At 39.3% G+C, this 18,105-nt stretch overlaps 1 protein-coding gene and 1 long non-coding RNA gene across 2 annotated transcripts in view; both read right to left on the reverse strand.

Annotated features, from left to right (window-relative positions):
* The window catches only part of LOC126416990 (uncharacterized), a 335,028-nt gene extending 321,191 nt beyond the window's left edge, over positions 1-13,837 (reverse strand). Inside the window, exons 1-2 of the mRNA XM_050084875.1 lie at positions 13,641-13,837; positions 3,417-3,580 (exon numbers count right to left, since the gene is read on the reverse strand). Coding sequence (XP_049940832.1) covers positions 3,417-3,580; positions 13,641-13,837 — 361 coding nt within the window. The remainder of the gene's footprint in view (positions 1-3,416; positions 3,581-13,640) is intronic.
* A 164-nt stretch (positions 13,838-14,001) lies between these two features.
* LOC126416327 (uncharacterized) overlaps positions 14,002-18,105 on the reverse strand; it is a 60,418-nt gene continuing 56,314 nt past the window's right edge. The window contains exon 4 of the long non-coding RNA XR_007575438.1: positions 14,002-14,206. This is a non-coding gene — a long non-coding RNA (uncharacterized LOC126416327). The remainder of the gene's footprint in view (positions 14,207-18,105) is intronic.

Genomic DNA, 18,105 nt, shown 5'->3' on the forward strand with positions numbered 1-18,105 from the left:
GTCCTATCACCTCCTCCCTTTTCACTTCCTATCACCCCCAGTGTGAGTCACCCTCAGTCAGTGCACTCACCTATCCTTTCCATTTCCCCACTTCTCCCCCCACCCTTATCCCCCCCCCCCCCCCCCCCCCCCCCCGCTATCACAACCACCACCACCATCCACCTCATGACACTACGCCTGGCAAAAATATCATCAGGCCACCATCTGGTCCCTATGCACATGCTGCAAGACAGCGTTCTTCTCTGGCCCCACCTGTACCCAGCTATCCCTCCCCCTTTCCCGCCCTATTCCACATTGCTATTCCCGTAACACATTCTGATCGGAGCTGCTGATGGTAGCAGTCATGTATGCATGAGGTGTACTTGCTTGCATGAACCCATGTGTATTTTCTCTGCTGAAGGAGGCTTTGGCTGAAAGCTATAATATGCAGCAGTCTCTTCATTGTGTCTGTCTGTTAGTTTTGTCTGTCTGATACTCAATGGGTCATCTTTACGGTGAGTTGCAGTCTATCCTTTTTCTAATGTTGGTGATATTCCAACCTGTAGTTTCAATTGTTTAGTATCACATCTAACCTGGACTGGTGAAATCTTTAGAAAGAGTGTTTATGGAATCCTACAGGGTGGTACACGAAATGTGTTACCATTTTGTTTTTGAATATAAACTTTATTGTCAATACAGTCTGAAAGGAACATATACTACAATAAAGAGCTGTCCATGGAGATTTGTTCTAACTCAGCACATGCTCAATATGTCCACCATTTTGTTTCCTAACTTCCTTCAAACGAACACTGAATTTAGTGATTCCCCTATGGCACATGTCTTTCGTAATTTCAGAGCAAGCTTCTGAGCTCCATTAAATCATGTGGACATTCCAGAAAAATTTTTTCCTTTAGGTACCCCCCAAAGAAAAAAGTCACATGGATTGAGGTCTGGGCTACTGGGGGGGCCAATTTTGTCCGTCATTGAAGCAACCTGGAAACCAGAGTGAAATGATCTGCATGTCGAAATGCTCATGTAAAAACTCCATCACAGTGTTTGCAATATGTGGCCTTGCTCCATCTTGCATGAAGCATTGTGTGTTGAAGGGCAAGGCAGTAGCAAGAAGCTGTTGAATGAATCTATTGCGAAGCATGTTCAAATAACATTCGCTGTTCACAGTTTCTTCAAAGAAAAATGGTCCAGTAAGTCCGTGACTCGAAATTGCTGCCCATGCTGTAATCCTCGGAGCATAATGTTGTCATTCATGAAGCGCTTGCGGGTTTTCAGTGGCCCAAAAGCATACATTTTGTTTGTTAAGCACACTGTCTAAATGAAAATGTGCTTCATCTGAAAACCAAACGTTGTCGAGAGTTTCGTCCCTATCCTCCGCCCACTGAGCAAACAGTAGTTTCTGCTGCTTGTGTTCTTCAGTGAGCTTCTGTGCACAGGTCATCTTGTATGGGTACATATGGAGGTCACATTTAAGAATGCGTTGAACGGAGCGTCTGGATATTCCCAGTTGCCCTGCTGCCTTTCTACACAATTTCCCGGGACTTCTCTGTGCAGCAACTTGTACCGCATCAATATTCTCCGGCGAACAAATAGGCTTAGGCTGAGGTTGCTTCGCTTCCAATACTGTTCCTTCCCATACAAATTTATTGTACAACCTGTGGATGGTCTTCTTGCAAGGGACCCATCGTGTGTTGAACTGTTGTCAAAAATGCCTCTGCATTACAACAAAGCTTTTCGTTTCATGAAAAAGTAACACAATTGCCGATCGTTGCTGTGTCCTCAGTCTTCCATTGTCAGCCATTGCTGCTTACTAGTCTCCTAGCGGCAGTATCGTGAATTACACATCATTTCATAACTCATTTGTTTTTCCAAGCTCTGCTGGTACTGCTGTAGAGATCCCAGCAGGATATCTAATGTGCATCGTAAACTGTGAAAGAAACAATTGGTAACACATTTCGTGCACCACTCTGTATAAACACACACTATCCAATGAAAATCAAAGATTTGTCTCATAAATTTTAAGCATAAACTAATCCTTAAAAAATAGATGGATAAAACACAGTATGTATATCACTTGGCATGGAATAAGTGCTACGCACAACAATGACTAACAAGGAGAGATCAAGAAACTGCTGTATTGCACTCAACTGCCACTGGAAGAAAAGTCTGCAAGTAGGAAGCAACATGTAGTACTCACTCAGATTGAGCTTACCAAACAAAATACAGTGCATAGCTGACAAACACTTCACAATCTGGCTTGCATCCAAACAGTGAATACATTGAAGATTGTTACCAATACTTAATGAAAGCAACCAGTCTGAAATTACAAGGAAAAAAATCTAGTACCCACCTGGTAATCTGTCTTGTTTCTGACAAAAAGGGAATGATTAAAATATTACAACAAATACATCAGCCACCTCCATAGATTCAAGATAATTATCTGCCACAGACTTTAACGGGTTGTGCAAATAATGAAATGTTTCCTAAGAGTTAATATATTAAAAAACTAGAAACCCACCTCGATTGCAAAAAAAGCACCTAGTGTTAACCTAGGTTTGGGCGTAGATAACTACACCTTCTTCAGAACAATAAAACACGCAAGTGCCTAAGAAGACCTTTGTCAATGATTAAAAGAACACCATAGCTATACATTTATAAACGAAAAAAAGGAAAACAGAAACAGGACATATGTACAAAGTGAAAGCCACTACTTGACTTAATGGTGTATGCTCCACCTCACACCACCACTTATGGCGCGTCATGGCCCATCGAACATAGGCCGGTGTGAGGTGGAGCGTACACCATTAAGTTAAGTAGTGGCTTTGACTTTGTACATATGTACTGTTTGTGTTTTCCTTTTTTTTTTTGTTTATAAATGCATAGCTATGGTGTTCTTTTAATCATTGACAAAGGTCTTCTTAGGTACTTGTGGGTTTTATTGTTCTGAAGAAGGTGTAGTTATCTACGCTGAAAGCTAGGTTAACACTAGGTGCTTTTTTCGCAATCGAGGTGGGTTTCTAGTTTTTTAATATATTAACCAATGATTGCTGACGCGCTGCGATGTTGAAGGTTCTTTCCTAACAGTCAACCAAATTTTTATGTTGTCTCTCTAATCCTACTATGCTGATCCTTTGAACCTAGTTCTGAATGGTGTTTACTTCATGAATAAGAGTCATTTCACTCTGATACATTTACCTCTTTTGCATTTTAAGGAACCCCTGGTACCTAAAAGCTAACATTTTGACAGAATTTATTTGTTTGGATCTATCAAAGGTAGTAAGTGGAGGTCTTTAATATTTTTATTTCATTACAGTTTCATTTAAGGGAACTTCAGTGTTTTGATAAATCCTTCCACTTAGTGAATATGATCTTTCCACATGCTGTTGTTACAGTTTGTGAATAAATCTTTAGTACTATCTGCTTACCATTCCCAATTTCATTTAGATTCTGTGGAGTCAAAATATCTGAGCAGCTTTCTGGTCCTTCAATGTTCTGGTCAAAGGTCACCCTCAGCTGTTGAATATCTGATGACAAAGAAGCTTCCACAAGCTGAGGTGCAGGAGATTCCACTGTTATCACAGCTGTTTTCCTGTTTAGGGATTTAAGAAACTGATAACAGAATAAGTCTTGTATAGTTTCCTTTACTAACACATTATGCAACAGCAACATTTTATGTTTTTGATATACTGTTATGAAGTAAAGTTAATGCAATATAACGTAAATGTTGTATTGAAAGAAAATTGTAATTGAGAAAACTGTGCAATAACTAGGTGCCAAACTGGATGGTGAGTACTTACATTCGGGGGAGGGGGGGGGGGGGGGGGCAAAATCCCAAGCGCTCTTGACAGAAGCAGTTAAAAAACTATTTCTGATTTTCAGAACATTCACGATCCTTCCCGAGTGAGGTCGGAGATACTCATTGGGGAAGGCGTGAAAGCACTGGTAGGTCTCTCAATATCCAAGAAGAGAGTCATCCAACTGATGTGAGGACACAAAAGGGACATACACAAAGAGAAAAGCATCACAGAGGGTAGATCAAAAATATGTGCTGAGCCAGCATCAGCTCAGAGATGATGATATGAACAGGATAAGAAGTAAAGATGGAATAAGAAGGTAGAGAAATGAAAACTGGAAAGAAAAATGCATTTAAAACTTGGAGGAAAGTAGAAAAAGAGAGGAAAGAAAAACCAGAGAGAGGGTACAAGGACAGTTAAAGATGTAATTATTATAATGCCGAAAAGGAGACAAAGCAAACAGCAGTGACAAGTTACTAGAAAGTATGCAGAGAAGACTGCATAAGAAAGAACGCAGTGGATTTTCTCTTTGCAGCCAACACAAGCATTATCGCAAAAGATGTAGAACATAATCCAAGTGATCAAGCTGACAGAGTAATCAGTAACATCAGCATGTGGCTTTAACACAATGGAATAACACTTAACTGCAACAAAATTATAATGCGTACTGTTTCTGGCATGGAACTCCTGAAAAACAGAATTTTTATTGTCCCAAGGTGGTGAAAAAGTCAGTGAAATTGACTATTTTAAATTCTTAGGACTAAGGGCAAATGAAAAGATTTATTGCTAGTATCACTTTCTAGATCGTGTGCAGAAACAGAAACTGATGATGATGATTGGTTTGTGGAGTGCTCAACTGCACATTCATCAGTGCCCTCACAAAGTCCCAATTTTTACACAGACCAATTTTTTTATTCAATCCAATGTAGCCAGTGTCACGAATGATGATGATGAAATGTTGGGGACAAGACAAACACCTAGTTCCCGGGCAGAGAAAATGTCAAATCCGCGCAGGAATCGAAGCCGGGACCCTGTGATCCAGAGACAGCAACGCTTGCCACTATACCATGAGCTGCAGATAGAAACAGAAACTAAATGGTGCTATGTTCACTATGAGAATAATCTCCACAGTCTAAATAGCTCTACTGTTTGTGACAATGAAACATGATGACTTCTTTACTTTGCTTACTTCTCACTCTAATATCTCCTATAGTATCATATTTTTGGACAACTCTGTGCATTTTCCAAGAATATTCTTACCCTAGAAAAGCAGATCAGGGCAGATTTGCTGTGTCAGTTCTTGAACTTTGTGTAGGCCATTATTCAAGTAGCTTGGAATTCTAACTTTGTTATCCCTGTACACATATTCAAATATGGGATTTTTTGCTGTCAGTATTGACTCATTCTGAAAAAATATTAAGTGTTCATTCAGTCAACAAAAAAAAAAAAAAAAAAAAAAAAAAAAAAAAAAAATATTTTTGCCAGTGGATACTACTTCCTTCAGCATCTAATATAAATGTGTTCCTTTACGAAAGTCTGCATGGTCTGGAATATTTACAGGATTTGCAAAAAGACTTCTTACTTCTGCTGATTATATCTTAAGGATCCCAAAACTGAGCAAACAGTAATTCCATCATACAAATCCAGTTAAAAACATGAATACTATTGCAGCAAATGATGCAACGTACTGCTCTCTGATGAGATATGGTCTAGTGTTGAATCTGACAACCAATATGTTTATTCTCGGAGAGAACATTTGCACATGGAATATTCCAACATAATAGTGCCAAACTGGCAATGGAATGGGAAATCAGGAATGAGTGTATATGGATGATCACATATAATTTTTAATGATACTTTGATTATCCATAAGTAGAGAAATGAGATCATTTAACCTACTGTTCTCCCATATTCAAGTGCAATTATAACTCTTCTTATCAATGACAATGTTCATACCTATACAGCTCAGCTAGTAAATGACATGATACAGTGTGATCATATTACTTGAATGTCATGTCCACAGAGCTCCCTCGACTTAGATTACACCATACCTGTAACTTACATTTCAGCCAGTGTGTAAAATTTCAACAATAAAAGAGGTTACACTTATTTAAAAAATTGAACATCTCCAGTATCTAATTAGCAAAAAATTGTGCGCAAAAGTATCTACGATATTCCTATTGCCAATGGAAAAATGCAAAATTTTTGTGCTTTTTCTGGCATGACTTTTTATACTGTAACTATACATATAGCTGGATGAACCTGTAATTGATAGCAGTGAGATGTTTGGGAGAAATTTAAGTGTACGTCAAAAGGATAGACAAATGAAAAATGGAAGTGGAGTATTTGTCACAGTAGACAGGAAACTCAAATCCACTGAGTTAGAAATTGATGCTGCATGTGAGATCATTTGGGGAAGACTCAGTATTAGGGGTGGGCATAAAATGATAACTGGGTACTTCCATTACCTATCAGACTCATCTCCTGATGTAACTGAAAACTTTAGAGAAAACCTCAGTTCACATGTACATAAGTTCTCCAATCAGACTTTAATCATCCAACAAATAATTGGGAAAATTATGGTTTTGTTAGTGGTTGGTGAGATAAAACATCCTGTGAAACTTAACTAAATGAGTTCTCTGGCAAGTACCTGAAACAAATAGTTGGGAACCCCACTAATGATGGAAATATACTGAATCTAATGGCAACAAATAGACCTGACTTCTATGAGGATGTCAACATTGAAACTGGTATAAGTGACCATGATGTGGTTGTGGCAACAATGATTACCGAAGTACAACTAAAACAAGCAGAAAGATATATATGTTCAGTAAAGAAGGTAAAAGTTCGGCTGGCCACTGTGGCACAGCAGTTCTAGGTGCTTCAGCCCGAAACCACGCGGCTGCTATGGTCACAGGTTTGAATCCTACCTCGGGCATGGATGTGTGTGCTGTCCTTAGGTTGGTTAGGTTTAAGAAGTTCTAAGTCTAGGGGACTAATGACCTCAGATGTTAAGTCCCATAGTGCAGTAGAGTCATATCTCAATGAGGAAATTCAAACTTTCAGTATAGGGCAGGAACATTTAGATGGACTATGGCTCAAGTTTAAAAGAATGGTTGACCATGCACTGCATAGATATGTACCTAATAGAACAGTTCATAATGAGAGGGAACCTCCATGGTATAGAGTTACTGTAACGGAACTTGTAAAGAAACAGAGATTACTGCATAGTAGGTGTAAAACAAAGCATAGGGCTACAGAGTGAGAGATTCTGAATGAAATGCATGTGAAAGTCAAAAGAGCAATGCATGATATCTTTAGTGACTACCATAGCAGAATATTATCATGTGATCTTTCACAGAACCCAAAGAAATTCTGGTCATATGTAAAGATTGTTAATGGCACCAAAGTTAGTGTTCAGTCCCTAGCGAATGAGACAGGAACTGAAATTAAGGGTATCAAAGCAAAAGCTGAAATGCTTAACTCTGTTTCAAAATGTTACTTCACAAAAGAAAACCCAGGAGAACTACACCAATTTAATCCTCGTACCACAGAATAGATGGTAGGAGGAGTCGGGGCAGACCAAGGAGAAGGTACCTGGATTCAGTTAAGAATGATTTTGAAGTAATAGGTTTAACATCAGAAGAGGCACCAATGTTAGCACTGAATAGGGGATCGTGGAGGAATTTTATAAGGGGGCTATGCTCCAGACTGAACGCTGAAAGGCATAATCAGTCTTAAATGATGATGATGAAGATGACCACAGAATAGGCGAATGAAATAAGTATTAGTGTCAATTGTGTTGAGAAACATCTGAAATCATCAAAGTTGAACAAAGCTCCAGGTCCTGATGGAATCCCTGGCAGATTCTATACTGAATTTGCAGCTCTTTTAACTATTATCTGTCATAGATCCCTCGCACAAAAATCTGTGCACAGTTCTTGGAAAAAGGCACAGGTCATACCTGTCTACAAGAAGGATAGCAGAAGTGATCCACAAAACTACTGTCCAATATCTTTGACATCTACTTGTTATAGAATCTTAGAACATATTCTGAGGTCAAACATAATGAGGTACTTTGAACAGAATGACCTCCTCAATGCCAACCAGCAAGGATTTCGGAAACATCGATCATGTGAAACACAACTCACACTTTTCTCACATGACATACTCAAAGCTTTGGATCAATGCAAACAGACAGATGCAGTATTTATTGATTTATGAATATCATTTGACTCTGTACTGCACTATGCTTATTGTCAAGATACAATCATGTGGGGTGCCAAGTGAAATTTGTGACTCCACTGAGGACTTTTTGGTAGAGAGGATACAACATGTTATCTTTGATGGATGTAGAAATAACCTTGGGTGGGCCCCAGGGAAGTGTGTTGGGACCCTTGCTGTTCATGTTGAACATTAATGACTTTGCAGACAATATTAATAGTAAAATTAGCCTTTTTGAAGATGTTGTAGCTATCTGTAATGAAGTACTATCTGAGAGAAGCTGCATAAATATTCAGTTAGATCTTGATATGATTTCAGTGTGGTGCAGAGATTGGCAACTTGCTCTAATTGTTCAGAAATGTAAAATTTTGGCACCTACAAAACAAAAAAACATAGTATTCTATGACTATAATGAGTCACTGCTGGAATTGGCCAACTCATACAAATACCAGGGTTTAACACTTTGTAGAAATATGAAAAGGAATGATCATATAGCTTCAGTTGTGGATAAAGCAAGTGGTAGATTTTGGTTCATTGGTAGAATGCTGGGGAACTGAAATCAATCTACAAAAGAGATTGCTTGCAAACCACTCGTGTGATTGGTTCTAGAATAGTGCTCAAGTGTGTGTGGGACCCATACTACATAGAACTGACAGGGGATATTGAATGTATACACAGAAAGGCAGCATGAATGGTAAAAGGTTTGTTTAATCCATAGGAGAGTCTCACAGAGATGCTGAAGGAACTGAACTGGAAGACTGCCATAAACTATCCCAAGGAAGTCCATTAACAAAGTTTCAGGAACTGGTTTTAAATGATTAATCTAGGGATATGTGGCAATCTACTACGTATCACTCACATAGGGATCATGAGGATAAGGTTAGAATAATTACTGGATGCACAGAGTCATTCAAACAGTAATTCTTCCCGCACCCCATATGTTAATGGAAAGGAACAGGACGAAACCCTAATAACTCGTATTGCGTATTGTGGAATGTACCTTCTGCCATGCACTACCCCCCCCCCCCCCCCCCCTAGTGGTTTGCAGAGTGTAGAGATGTAGATAGGTTTTTTCCCCAAGGATTTCCAGAAGTGTAGACAGACTCAAAAACTGGATTACTTCTGTTATTAGGATCTCTTGTAGAAGGACACAGAGTTTCAAAGTTATATCAAAAAACACAAATTAGCTTTGAGACAAGTCATAAAACAGACAAAAAATAAAGGAATGGAATCATCCAATAAAACTATGTCCATGGAGAAAGGTTTGGAAGAACTTTCAGAGAAGAAGGTAATTCATAAAAATATTTTGTTATCACAGGATGGAAAAAAATGACTGATCTTAGAGCAGTTGCAATCAATTTCAATCCTTATTATACAATTGTTGATGTTAAAATAATGAAAGAAAATTTTGGGAATCCACCCAATACAACATTCAAAAAACTTTCAAGTACTTAAATAAACATTCTACACATGTTCTCAGTCCAGCAGACTCAAGTGAACTTCTAAATCCAGTTAATTCGCTAAAGAGTAGATATTTGGCTGGTTCCAATGATATCCCAGATTATATGATAAAAATATCAGCAATGCACATATTTCCTCCTTTGTTAGATATCTGTCACCGATCATTATCAAATGGTGTTTTTCTCAAAGCAGTAGAAACAGCAAAAGTAAAAAAAGAGATGTTCACTAGTGTACTGGTAACTTTTTAACTCAAAACTAAATTTTCCATGATGACAATAGCAGAGGAAACAGTGACAAATACATTAGTCATTGCACTACCACATTGTGTCAAAAAGGTGTACATCATGCAAGAGCAAACTATACATCTGCTTACCCAGAGATATAAAATCTCTTTCTGAACTACATACAGTTAAAAATTTGTGACATCCTACCTTTTGCAAATCTGCTTTTTTCAATCTCTCATTAACTCATCCACATTTTTAATTGTAAATGTAAGTTGTAAGTGTACGATATATACTCATACTTGTAACTATTCATTATATTGATCCTATTTGTAACAAAAAACTAAATGATTTATATTTGCAAGTTGTAATACCACCATGTAAACTGATTCTCAATTCAGTATCTTGTGTACCATATATGAATTCAAACAAATGGGCAAGCAAATATTTAAATAAACACATGTGTGATTTCAAAATTATCAGGAGAAACAAAACCGGCATTCTACAGATTGGAATGTGGAATGTCAGATCCCTTAATCAGGTAGTAGGTTAGAAAATTTAAAAAGGGAAATGTAAGAATATTGTGAGAAGGGAAGTTGCTACTTATAGTATAGCGGAGATACTGAGTAGCAGATAGATTGTGCCTATCTGCGACTCAGCATCTCTGCTATATGTTGAGTAGCAACTTTCCTTCTCACAATATTGTTACATTCCATCCTGGGTTTTCCATTGTTTTAAAAGGGAAATGGATAGGTTAAATTTAGATATAGTGGGAATTACTGAAGTTCACTGGCAGGAGAAACAAGACTTCTGGTCAGGGTTATAAATACAAAATTAAATAGGGATAATGCAGGAGTAGGTTTAATAATGAATAAAAAAATAGGAGCATGTGTAAGCTACTATGAACAGCTTAGTGAACACATTATTGTAGCCAAGATAAACATAAAGCCCATGCCAGGTATACATTTAGAATACTCATTTTTATGCATATGGGTACCACTTTTGTCATGTATGTATTACATTGTAGTAACTGGTTTAGCACCTTGGATTTCTGAAATAAGCGAGTGCTAAACTCAGAAATTCAGAAACCAGTTGCACATAGTGGTGGTGTACTGCGTAAATAGCATTTTGCACATTACCTTTCATATTTTTTATCCAATACTTGTTGCAATCTGCAGTGCTATTCACCATATAACATCTATGAAGTAATGTGATACGTTAGTGTCATAGTGAATAATAAAACACGCATTGTAGATGTACATGTAGATGTAGATTTACAGCATCACTGCCTTTACTCCATTGAAAAATATTTAAATTTATGAAATGTGTTATATAAATACTTACGTGTAAAGTGTATTATTGTAACCTTAAATATGTATGCCTTGAAATGACTTTCAGCCTGTATATTTATAACTTGACTTGTCCAATGTCTTATGCATAAGTTGCTATGTAGCCAACAGGACCAATAAAAAATACAATACAATAGAATACAACTGGTGCATCCAACATGCATTCTGGAAAAAGTAGTATTTTCATTTTCTTACATATTAAAATATTTCCTGCTACCAGTAATAATTATTTTTCTTTTAATTTGTTTTATGCACAATATGTTTAGGTAAATAAGTCCCACTGTAAAGTTTGTGTTGTACCTTGCCCACACATTAGTACTGCCGAGAGGAGAGGTGCAGTGAATTCAAGATCTTGATCAGCATGAGATTAATTAAGGAGCTGAAACAATTGGTTTAATGCTTAAGGGATTATTAGCTAATGACTGTATGTTAACACATCACTTTTTGTAAATTCTGATTTGGTTCCAGTTTACTGTTCTAATAGGCCTGTACAGTACTGTCTTGTGAGGAAGAGTGGTTTCTGGCTGTATGTGGTTAGTGGATACTGAATTACATTGAGTTTGCAGGTTTGACACAAGTGTGGAATATTGTGTTAATAGGCACTAATAGCACGTTCTGGAATTTGAGATATCTTTCACAGCACTGGTTGTCCTAAACTTGAGAAGGTCCTTTGATCAAAATCCAGACTGTTTACTTGCCAAAATGAATCATTAAATGCTGGATGATCATTGGTGCATGTGGACATGCTGCAGTACATTTCCCCAAAGCATCCTGCACATGATCAGTGGGTCTGTGTCAGGGTAAAGGGCAGGACTATCCACTCACCAAATACCCTTTTGTTCCAGGAGCTCCTCCACCTGTGCATTTTGATGTGGTTGTGAATTGTCATCCATAAAAACGAAGAGCAAGCCAAATACGCTGAAAAGAAGCACATGGGGAAGGAATGCAGTGTCACAATAATGTTGACCAATGAGGGTATTGTGTTCATATATTTGGAGGGCAGTATTCAGGCAACATTTTGCCTTTCCACAAAATAATATCTGGACCACCAAAACAATTTTGCAACATTCCTGAGTGCATTACAGGTCCCCATGTCTCAACATAAGAGGGTATGTAATGCACCCCAGGGTACTGTTGAACGTAATCATACTGGTGGTCCAGGATTAAGGTGTAGGGCGACATAATGATGCAGGGGAGTGCAAATCTCCAAAGTGTTGAACACAGTACAGTCACTGATAAACATTATTGTGATGCAGTACTCCTTCGCCATGTGAATCTTCCTAGTTGCATTACATGTTCCAAACTCTGGTCATATGAGGGTATGCAGTGCAGCCAGAAACATTGTCAAACATGATTGTTTTGGTGGCTCAGGTGCTATGAAGTGGGAGGGGGGCATGGGGGCATAATATTGCATGGGTGTACCAACCTAAAAATCCTTGAATGCAGTAACTCATTAACACACTGTATTCCTTCCCCATGTGTGTCTTTTCAGTAGTTTGTGCAGTCTTGACTTCATTTTTATAGGCAGCAATACATGACTGCATTGAACTGCACAGGTTGAGTACCTCTTAGAATTACAAAATATTCAGTGAATGGATTGGCCTGCCAATTTTGACAACTTAAATCCCACTGAGCACATGTGGGATGCTTTGGGGGGGGGGGGGGAGATGTATGTCCACATGCATCAATGACCATTTAGCAGTTGTCCACTGCACTTCTGGAGGGATGGAATAGCGTACCACAAGAACTTCTTACCAAACATATGACCAGTGTGGCAGCACATTGCAGAGCATGCATTGCTATCCATGCTGATCATCCACCTTATTAAGAACCATATCCTGCCTTTTGTCATGTCCAGGAGACCATTATAAATCATGATGACTGCACTGTAATTATTGTCTTTGAATAAAAGTGCCATTTGAGTTCATCTCATTGTGTATGTCTTTCTGTTGTCTACTACACTATAGCTGTTCTTTCTGTGTATAGCCCAAGTTTCACTGAGCTATGTTACTTGGCGGTGACATATCATGTGAAGAGTATTTCCATTCTTAAGTTTTGCACACATGTATCCTGGGTGTCTCTTTAATTACTGGAGTTGTATGCAAAGGAAATAAAAAAAAATACTGCCTCACACTGACTTCATAACACTAACATCAAAAAAATACCCCTCTCTCTCTCTCTCTCTCTCTCTCTCTCTCACACACACACACACACACACACACACACACACACACACACACACAGAGAGAGAGAGAGAGAGAGAGAGAGCGGGGGGGGGGGGGGGGGGGGCGTGGGAAGGAGGTGGGAAGAGGATAAGGGGAATGAAGAAGAAGTATTCTTTGTTATAACAGCATTAATTAGCTGCTACTCACATGATTTCTCTAAACAACCAATACACACATAAATAAAGCATAGAAAGAAGTACTGAAAGCTATCAGCATTATTAACAAAAGGTGAAAGAGAAAACAGAAAACAACAACAATGGCAGAGCTTCCTGAATATGACTATTTATAAAGACAAAATGAATCACAGAACTCAGAGGAAAGTCATGCACACATAGTGAAGTGCATAAACAACATAAATTAACAGTATGTGCCTACCCTGGTATTTCTTCTGCAGCATCAACAGTGTATGCCAGTCCAACTGTAAGAATAGTTGCTCTCCAAGCAACAAAGGAACCACAAGTTACAACCAGTCCATCAATATCAGCAAAAAAAATGTGTGGTTGTGGACGACCAGGCTCTGACGCAAAGCAAAACACAGAACTTAGTGGGGATGATGTCAGTGTCATTACCATCTGAAATCAATCAATTAAATACAAAAAATGATACATGCTGACAGCAAATACCCTGCCATGACTGAGGGACTGCTAAAACTAATGGCAGAAATAGATTAGTTTTATATAACATAGAGGCTTTCATATTTAATTTATTTTTATGCTTGCCTTAAAGCTCTCTCCAATCTTAACAGTTGTGGGTTCAACTTTCTCAATACCCAGGCTGCTACTATCAGCAACAAGAAGTTCAGCAGAACCATTGACTAAATTTCCAGGAATTCCATTAGATTCACACTTAATACTGTATAGACCTGGAGCAGCAACACGAGCATCCACCTCCAGCTCAATCACATCCTCCTCCACTTCTTGTAACACTACTGGTAATTTTACCTGTAATAATGCAGTTAATGTTAAGGTGTATAACAGCCCAGTACAATATACATTAATAGCCTTGAAGAATTAGAAGGGAATACATATTTGTACTCATAGGCTTATTCCATTAAAACTGCAAAAAAAATGTTATTTGGTTGTTAAATTCAACAAAACATACTAATGTGACACAAATAGCTCTTTCACTCACTTATGTCCAAATTCATTATCCACACTCTGTCTGAAGATTTCAGTATGTTTATAATACATAATTACAACATGAAACGTGAAGGAAAGCAACCAAAGTCGCTAAATTACAATTAACTGCATAGCAAACACTCACACACTGTGTAAACAAGTTGAAGTTGTAGGACTTACTAGTCTATTTCTCAACAAAAAGTTGTTAATAATAATGCCGTGAAACATACAATGCTTATAACAGCATCCATTAAAGGTGTACATATCATGATCTAAACATATAACAGGTCTAAAGTTACATAATGTTGGAGAACATGATCCCAGATTAGTTAAACAACATGATACTGAGTGTATTTTTTCGTATTTACATTAAATTATTAACAAAACATGTTTCATTTCACCATCTTCAGCTACAATGAAGTGTTATCTGTATATTTTGTACATGTTTTGAGCCAATAGCAGTTTTTATAACATTTTACATCCCACTAATAAAATTAAATTTTTGTTAATGGTGGGCATGATAAAGACATCCTGTGAAACTTTACTAAATGCCTTCTCTGAAATATATATATGCTTCCACTCTCACAATCAGGTGCTGGAAAATTTCTTGGGGAATGGCAGCCCGTATCGATCATGGTCGGTGAGGCCTGGCATGAAGTCAGCATTCAAAAACATCCCAAAGATGTTCTATATAATTCAGGTCAGGACTCTCTGCAGGCCAGTCCATTACAGGGCTGTTATTATTGTGTAACCACTCTGCCAAGGCTGTGGATCATGTTGAAAGATGCAGTCGCCATCCCCGAATTGCTCTTCAACAGTGGGATGCAAGAAGGTGCTTAAAACATCATTGTAGGTCTGTGCTGTGATAGTGCCATGCAAAACAACAATGGGTGCAAGCCCCCTCTATGAAAAAACACGACCACACCATAACACCACCACCTCTGAATTTTACTGTTGGCACTACACACGATGGCAGATGACATTCACCGGGCATTTGTCATACCCACACCCTGGCATCGTATCGCCACATTGTGCACCATGATTTATCACTCCACACAACATTTTTCCACTGTTCAATAATCTGATGTTTATGCTCTTTGCACCAAGCGAGGCATTGTTTGGCATTTACCGATGTGATGTGTGGCTTATGAGCAGCGACTCCACCATGAAATCCAAGTTTTCTCCCCTCCTGCCTAACTGTCATAGTACTTGCAGTGCACCCTGATGCAGTTTGGAATTCCTGTGTGATGATCTGGATAGATATCTGCCTATTACACATTACAATTCTCTTCAACTGTTGGCGATCTCTGTCAGTCAACAGACGAGGTTGGCCGGTACTCTTTTTTGCTGTACATGTCCCTTCACATTTCCACTTCACTATCACATTGGAAACAGTGGATCTAGTGATGTTTAGGAGTTTGGAAATCTCACATACAGACGTATGACACATGTGACACCCAATAACCTGACCACATTTCTAAGTCCGTGAGTGCCACAGAGTGCCCAATTCTGCTCTCTCACTATGTCTGATGATGACTGAGGTCGCTCATCTGGAGTACCTGTAAGCAGGTGGCACCACAATGCGCCTAATATGAAAAATATATGATTTGGGAGGGGGGAGGGGGGGTGTTCAGATACTTTTGATCACATACTGTACATATATTTTGTTTAAATAATTAATGGAAAATCTCATATAAAGATGTGAAACAAATACTAACAAAGAGATAGAGTGGCTGGCCAGTACTTACCTCAGCTCAGTACAGCTGATAGATACACAAAACAGAACAGAAAATTTATGTTCCTGGCATTTGGAACTTTGTTCCTTCATCAGGGAGGAGAGGGGGGAAAGAAAGGGAATAAGGGGAAGTGGATTCAGTTACTCACAACCCAGGTTATGAAGCAACAGGGAAAGGTAAACAGGGAGGGTAGCAAGGATGGAGGCATAGTAGACAGAGGGAAGCCAAAGATATTCTACTGTAAGTACTGTGCCAGCTTCAAACCAAAGAGGATGCATATAGAAGTAAAGAGGTATACAGTATAAAGATAAACACAACTCTGTAGGATGAAAAATGCGTGAATGGCTAAAGAGGAAAGGGAAAGGGGAGAAGACTGAAGAGTAAATGGGAGTGAGGTTGGTTAACATAGGTTCAGTCCAGGGGTATGGCGGGATGAAAAGATGTGTTGGAGTGGAAGTTCCCATCTCCGCAGTTCCAAGGGACTGGTGTTGGGCGGGAGGAGCCAAATGGCACGTACAGTGTAGCAGGTTCCTAGGTCCCTAGACTTATGCTGGAGTGCATGCTCTGCTACTGAGTATTGGACATCTCCTAGGCGGACAGTTCGTCTGTGTCCGTTCATGCGCTCAGCCAGTTTATTTGTTGTCATACCGATGTAAAAGGCTGTGCAGTGCAGGCATGTCAGCTGATAAATGACATGTGTTGTTTCACATGTGGCCCTGCCTTGAATTGTGTATGTTTTACCAGTAGTGGGGCTGGAGTAGGTGGTTGTGGGGGGATGCATGGGGCAGGTTTTGCAGCAGGGTCAGTTACAGGGGTAGGAACCACTAGGTAGAGAAGGTAGTGTGGGAATATTGTAGGGATTGACAAGGATGTTACAGAGGTTAGGGGGGTGACGAAAGGCAAACCTGAGTGGTGTGGGGAGAATTTTGTCAAGGGATGATCTCATTTCAGGGCTTGACTTTAGAAACTCATATCCCTGGTGGAGTAATTTGTTGATGTATTCGAGGCCAGGATAATATTGGGTGACAAGGAGGATGCTTCTGTGTGGTCTGGGGGTAGGAACATTGTTGTTGAACGGGGAGGAATGTATTGCTCGGGAGATCTGTTTGTGGACAAGGACTGCAGGATAGTTGCAGGAGAGGAAAGCACTGGTCAGGTTATTGGCGTAATTGTTGAGGGATTCGTCACTGGAGCAGATACATTTGCCACGAATACCTAAGCTGCAGGGAAGGGAGCGTTTGATGTGGAATGGATGGCAGCTATCAAAGTGAAGGTACTGTTGTTTGTTTGTGGGTTTGATATGGACAGAGGTGTGGATGTGAGCTTCAACAAGATGAAGGTCAACATCCAGGAAGGTGGCTTAGGTTTTGTAGAAGGACCAGGTGAAATTCAGATTCGAAAAGGAGTTGAGGTTATGGAGGAAATTAAGGAGTGTTTCTTCACGATGAGTCCAGACCACAAAGATGTCATCTATAAACCTATACCAGGCCAGGGGAAGCAGTTGTTGGGTCTTCAGGAAAGCTTCCTCTATGCGGCCCATGAAGAGATTGGCATAGGACAGAGCCACCCTGGTTCCCATGGCCGTTCCCCTGATTTGTTTGTAGGTCTGGCCTTCAAAAGTGAAGTAATTATGGATGAGGATGAAGTTGGTAAGTGTGATAAGGAATGAGGTTTTTGGAAGATATTCGGGTGGGCATTGGGAGAGGTAGTGTTCAAGGGCAGAGAGACCATGGGTATGTGGGATGTTTGTGTAAGGGGATGTAGCACCTATGGTGACAAGAAAGGTTTCAGGTGGGAGAGGAGTGGGAATGGATTTGAGGCGTTCTAGGAAGTGGTTTGTGTCTTTGATGTAGGATGGGAGTCTGCGGGTGACACGTTGAAGGTGTTGGTCTTCCAGAGCTTAGATATGTTCTGTTGGGGCTTTGAAGCCTGCCACAATGGGACAGCCAGGATGGTTCTCTTTGTGGATTTTGGGTAATAGGTAGA

This window comes from Schistocerca serialis, chromosome 8 (genome assembly GCF_023864345.2).
Source record: "Schistocerca serialis cubense isolate TAMUIC-IGC-003099 chromosome 8, iqSchSeri2.2, whole genome shotgun sequence".
NCBI classification, from domain to species: Eukaryota; Metazoa; Arthropoda; class Insecta; order Orthoptera; family Acrididae; genus Schistocerca; species Schistocerca serialis.